The sequence below is a fragment of the Protobothrops mucrosquamatus genome, unplaced genomic scaffold (assembly GCF_001527695.2).
Source record: "Protobothrops mucrosquamatus isolate PMUCROS unplaced genomic scaffold, P.Mucros_1.0 scaffold1811, whole genome shotgun sequence".
Classification (NCBI taxonomy): domain Eukaryota; kingdom Metazoa; phylum Chordata; class Lepidosauria; order Squamata; family Viperidae; genus Protobothrops; species Protobothrops mucrosquamatus.
In genome coordinates, this window is record NW_015387947.1 from 22,020 (window position 1) to 28,528 (window position 6,509).

The 6,509-nt window shown below is 37.5% G+C and overlaps 1 protein-coding gene across 1 annotated transcript in view; it reads left to right on the forward strand.

Annotated features, from left to right (window-relative positions):
- Positions 1-4,020, forward strand: part of LOC107294044 (SMC5-SMC6 complex localization factor protein 2) — a 16,775-nt gene extending 12,755 nt beyond the window's left edge. Inside the window, exons 15-17 of the mRNA XM_015823249.2 lie at positions 883-969; positions 3,381-3,449; positions 3,751-4,020. Of these exons, the coding sequence (XP_015678735.2) occupies positions 883-969; positions 3,381-3,449; positions 3,751-3,786 (192 nt within the window). The 3' untranslated portion in view covers positions 3,787-4,020. The remainder of the gene's footprint in view (positions 1-882; positions 970-3,380; positions 3,450-3,750) is intronic.
- The last annotated feature ends 2,489 nt before the right edge of the window (positions 4,021-6,509 follow it).

Here is a 6,509-nt window from a genome sequence, read left to right on the forward strand (position 1 = left end):
CCTGGCTGCCATGTCCTTGGCTGCACTGCTCTGCGTGGGCTACGCTCAGGGGCGACTCTCCTCCAGGGGGCCTGCTGGTGAGGAGGGGGTCACGGGGGGGAGGCAAGGCTGGGGCAATGGCATGTATGCCACAGAGAGGGCTTCAAGTGCCACCTCTGGCACCCGTGCCATAGGTTCGCCACCACTGTCCTATACTTTTATGATAGGAGAACTCAACTACAATAGGAGAACTAATATAGGAGAAGTCAACTACAATGTCCAATCTGATGCTTACAAGTAGTCCTCAACTTACAACCATTCGTTTAGTGACCTTTCAAAGTTACAACAGCACTGAAAAAAGTATTTATGACCATTTTTCACACAACCATTGCAGCATCCCTGTGGTCACATCATCAAAACTCAGCTGCCTGGTAACTGGCATGTATTTATCATGGTTGCAGTGTCCTGGAGCCATTTAATTCCCCTTTTTGCCACCCTCTGACAAGCAAAGCCAATGGGGAAGCCAGGTTCACCTAACAACCACGTTACTAACTTAATAGCCGAGGTGTAATTCACTTAACAACTGGCAAGGAAGGTCATAATTTCTTAGCAACAGAAAGTTTGAGCTATAGGTTGAGGGTTACCTGTATTGAGGTAGACAGTTGTCTACACAACCAACTTCTAAGCCGTTTAAGGTTGGGAATTTTTAGAAGTGGAAAGACAGAATAGAAATTCCTAAGTAATTTGTAATCATCTGTGACATGATTATATTGCAAAGCACTAAAAATGTAACATATGCTGCAGCTTTACACATTTTGGACCAGATATTAATATTATTTATATTTACAAACTATAGCAACAATTGGTTGAAATAACATAACTAAATGTTTAATGTTCTTTCAGAAATGGCTGTTGAGACTCTGTAGCACCCTTGAAAAACATGTAAAGTGTGATATTAGGGAAGACGTCAGATTGTTTTACAGAACTATGGTGAGTTTGCCTTTTCTTTTCTCATCCCGGAAGATAGGCGTTATATCCTCTTTTGTCTTTTAAAATTTCTCTTTGCCATTATACCAGTTTACCTTGATCAGAGCAAATGCATTCTTTTGATCTGTCTGTGGAGGCTCTCCAGGTCATGGTTGTCCCAAAGGTGATTTTTCAGGAGGCAACTGGACTTTCTTGTTTTTTCTTTGAAGACGTTTTGCTTCTCATCCAAGAAGCTTCTTCAGCTCTGACTGGATGTTGGGGAATGGAAAGATTTATATTCCTTGCAGACAGCTGGTCATTTGCATTCTTTTAGAGAATGGTTGAGCCCAATTGGAGGTTTACTTGTGTCTTCAGGGTCATCAGAGTAGTGCAAATGTGTGCGGAGACTTCTTGGCTGCAGGATGTTTTCAGCCCTGTGTCCCTTCACTGTTGAAGACAGGCGCAGGCTGTTGGGGATGAGTCTGTGTTGTCTACATCTCAAACTGAAGCACAAATGGTTCCTATAGCCTGCAATGTTTCCTGGAAATCCGTTCATACTCCCACACTGTTCAAAGGGTGTTCATCCCAAAGTGCACAGCTAGATGTCTATGGAGGTTCACAGTCATCCAGGTCATGGTTGTCTCAAAGGTGTTTTTTCAGGAGGCAACTGGACTTTCTTGTTTTTCTTTGAAGACGTTTCGCTTCTCATCCAAGAAGCTTCTTCAGCTCTGACTGGATGGTGGGAGAATGGAAGGATTTATATTCCTTGCAGACAGGTGGGCATTTGCATTCTTTTAGAGCATGGGTGTCAAACTTGATCGCGTCACGAGACATATTGTGATGTATCGCAACATTTTTGGCCTTTGTGGAGCCGGGATGGACATGGCTATGCGTGATGCATCCAGCCTGTGGGCCGCTAATTTGACACCCCTGTTTTAGAGAGTCATTGAGGCCAATTGGAGGTTTACTATGGAAAGTCTGGATATCAACAAGTAGAAAATTTTGTTTTTTTCTCAGGTATCAAGTCTGGCTTCAGTCAATATGCAGAAAATAAACAGTATATAAGATATATTTAGTGAGATGTTTGGAGTGTGTTATATTTGTGGGCGCAAGAAAGTTTTTTAGGTTGGTTTTATATTTTTTTTACTGGTTTTATTCTTTTATTATTGCTTGCAAGATTCCCAGGGTTATGCTGTATAAGATGAGTGGTTATGTAAATCTTTTAAATAAATATATATAAAATCTGAGGAGAAGACAAGATTCCAAATAGTTTTCGTTCCTACTTCTGTCTCACCCAAATGAGAAAAAAAAACCTTTGTATTAGAACATTGTGTTATATGTTCCATTTATGGTCTATAATATTGATGGAAAGGGTATTTAACAGAAATGTATCCAGAAAATTAGAAACAATTTGACAAGGTACAGGAAGTCCTTGACTAATGAAAGATTTTGGGACCAGAGTTTTCTTCACTCAGTTATGACTCTATAAGTAATAAAGTGCGACTGCATTGCTTAATGATGGCAACTTCTGCAGTTCTGGTTGCCATTGTAAACCAAATCCCATTGTTATTAGGCAAGGCAATTTCCTGCTGGCTTGCTACAATCAAAATCAATGGGGGAGCCAGCAGGAAGTTGCAAGTCCCAAGCTAGCAGCAGATAAGTGGCTGCTACTGGGTGGAAGAGTGCCAGGATGCAGGGGAGATACACAAAGGTTGGGGGAATGCACGAGAAGCACAACACAGGGCTATGGGAAGGGGCTGCAAGAATGCAAGAAAGGATTGAAGAAGGGTGTGTGAGTTGATGCACGAGAGCACAAGTCAGGGATGGTGAAAAAGAGATGATCAGGGAGGGAGCACGAATGGCTGGATCAGCGTGAGCACAGAGGGGCTGGAGGAAAATGCATGATGGGGGGAAGACTTACTCCAGTGATTTACGGCATTCCCTGCCAACTTTCTTATTGACTTTCTAGGGACGGCAGGGAAGGATGCAAATGGCAATCATGCGATCATGATACGCTGTAACAGGTTGTAAGTGTGATTTGTTGCCAAGCACCCAGATCACAATCGTGTGATCGCAGGGGTGCTGAGATGGCCAGAACACTGAGGACCGGTCATAGCCACCATTCATTCAGCATCATCCGAACCTTTGAACAGCTACTGAATGAATGCTTGCAGGTCAAGGTCTGCCTATAGTTCATAATGCTAGCCACATTCTGTTAACTTGCAAGTGCTACTTTGCTTAGAGTCCTAGGCACGAGACTTGCCCTGCGTCCTGTTTATATCGATTGGTCTGTCTTTAAATTTGCAATAAAATTCTGTCCTCATTTCTTCCAAAGTAAGTCCTGTTACATTCCTAAAGTACATTTCAAAGTAATGTAGGCCAGCAGCAATAACCATCACTTCAGCTTCCAACTGTTTCTAACTTTCTGTCTCTAGGTAAAAGACTTAGTTGCTAGAACATACAGCAAATGGCAGCAGATGATACACAGTTCTCAGCTTACTCAGGTATGGTACAGTTATAATATATTTTCATAGAAAATATTACATATTATCAGTTAATAGTGGCATAGAAATAAAAATTTCTGGAAGGAATGTTTTTTGCCTCTTAACAAGAAATAGAAACAGTATAACAACTGGGGAATGGAGTAAAGGGATATGCAGTGTTGGATTTAGACCAATTACGGTAAGTTGATTTTAAAGCTGTGTTGATATGTCAATGATTTGCCACTAATTAATTTAGTATTTAAAATCTATTTTAAATGTGTATAACTTTCCATCTAATTCCTTTGACAATCTTTTATTATAGGGTCAGATCCATGACTTTTGGGTCCCAGATACTTAAAAAATAGAGACTGGATGATCAAATGACCAAGAAAATGAGTGGAAAGACTACACTATTGTCTAAGAAGAGGCATTCTTGTAAAGTGCACTTAACTTCCCCAATTACTTAATTGAGCAACTTTAGTAAACTGTACTTTTTAAAAGATCCTTTTGACATTGAGAAAGTTGCTTCTTTCTACATAATAACAATATCTTGTTTTTCTTAAGTCAATCTAAATTGGATGAATACATTTTTAAAAAAAATCAACGTAGGATTATTTTGTCCTTTTTACAACAAATATGGTTCTTACATTCCTACTGTGAAGCAGCATTTAAAAACCATCATTGGTATTTGCTTTCAGTTTTGAAGATGCTTCTCTGGTAACTTTACAAGAGTATTAGTTGTACGGATATGGCTTTTAACTTGCATTATTAACCTATTGAATGTTAGCTTTTGAAATGGAAAGAAACAGTAATGTAATAGATGACACAAAAACTACAGACCTATAAAAATTGGAAAGTAAGTTGGAATTTATTCTGTTACTTACTTACAATTAAATTTGGATAGTCTGCAGCTTTATATTTATAATAAAGGGGTTAAGAAATCAGACCTAGCAAGTCCATATTGTTCAAATGTTTAAGATTGCTGGTTGGCTATAACTTACATTCAGGTATTCATAGATATCATATGCTGATAAATTGATGCAATAATTTGGTCAATCTTTTATATCAGAATTCATGTATTCCTCTGTTTATATCAGTGGTCCCCAACCTTTCCACCTTGGCAGCCCGGTGCAGAGGGGCATGTGTGAGTGGCTGGTGCATGTGTGCGCACACAGCTCCATTTATGCAAGTGGTGTGCATGCATTCAACTCGCACGAATGGAGCTTTGCACGTGAGTAGAGGATGCTTGCGCTTGCACGTGAAGCTCCACTTGTGTGAGTAGAGGGTGCTCACAGATGAAGCTCCACTCGCACAAGCGGATAGCACTTGCACTCACACACATGCTTGCCCATTTATCCCACATCCCCGTTTCAAACAATTGGGGACCCCTGGTTTATATCACACTTTGGACTATGTATTATTCTATAACATGAACATAAACTATAGAGTCCATAAGTTTCAGTCTTAATATAAACGTGTGTATATGTATGTGTGTGTAAATACAGTTTGTGTGCAGTTTTAATCTGAAAACTTGCACTGCCATATCTGTAAATAAACAAAATTTTAGAAGCCATACAAATTAAATGCTTTAGAAATAGTATATATAAAATAGTTGACTTTTATATTTACATTTAAATCAAAATAGTCATCTCAAATAAAGAAATGGCAAAATAAATGGTATAAATTGCTTTTATCTAAGTGTACAATAAGCACCGGTAAATCATTCAGGAATTTTACCTTTATTCAATGGATGGTGGTTTATACCTCAGAAGTGTAAATCTGGTTCTGACTTTTAATGCTGTTGAGAGTTTCATTAATTCCAATATAAAGTTTTAATGGAAAATGTTACTTTAGAAGGAATAAGTAAGGATATATTTTATTATTAAAATATTAGATTTTATTGATTCTTCCTGCATTCTGTGCCTAGTGTGCAAATAATTCCTATGTGCAATTAGAAATAATTTCTGCTCTCATGAGATGTTGCACACTTCCTCTGCAATCTCTTGGCTGCAGCACCTTAGATTGTATTGAAGACTATTGTAGAAAGTGTAGTAACTGCCAAGAGCTGAACGCTTAGGAAGTCAGCTATCCTAACAGAAACAGCCTGGTATATCTGCATAGTCATAAAGGCTTGGACAGAGACTTTTTCTTAAAGTGTACTTTTGAATGAACAGTTGTGCCAAACTTTTAAAGAGAGTACAGAAAATAATATTTCAATTGCAATGTATATTGTGTATATTATGTAGTTTGTATATACAATACACATGTCCATTATGTATATTGTGTAATATCTATATATTATGTGAAGAAATGTGATTTTTTGTTTTTTACAGTTTTTCAAGAATGTTCAGACAAAACTCCCAATTTAACCACTTTAATGCAAGAATAACATTTACATTAAAATTGATTACAATTCACAGTAAATTGCAAATATGTCACCCTTGGTATATTCTAAAAAACAGATGAGGACAGAATCCCCCCTTTGAAAAATAACATTTTAACTGTAGGGTCTTGCAGCATTCCAGTCTAATTCATTCCAGTTGTTTATTCATTCCAGTTATATGCATTTGTATTCTTAAATATTAAACAACAGGCATGTTAGTATAGTTCTTACAAACTCTGTAAGCACAATCTCTTCAAAAATGTTATTTATAGATCAGACTTCTCCAGCTATTCAGGTTCTTGGTACTCCTAATATTAAAATTCTGTTTTGTTTTGTCTTGAATGTGCTTTTTTTTATTCAGGCTGCACAACCCAGCTTGAGATTTATACATGAATGTATTTCTTGAATAGAATTTAAGTTATAAAATATTTAATTTTATAATTCTTGCTTTAACAAGGTATATGAACTAGGCTCTATGTTTTTCACAAACCATGGTTAAAATTTTCTAGTAAAAGTTAATCCAAAAAGTAGAGAACCATAAGCCAATGAAAACACAACACATTAGCTATGGTTGTGCTTCAGTTTTCTTAACTTAGTTATCTTCGTGTGTGTTGGACCTTAACTCCCATAATACTCATGTTGTGAAAGACTCATATAATATTCTGATTTCAAGTTAGAACCTATCTAAATAATACATT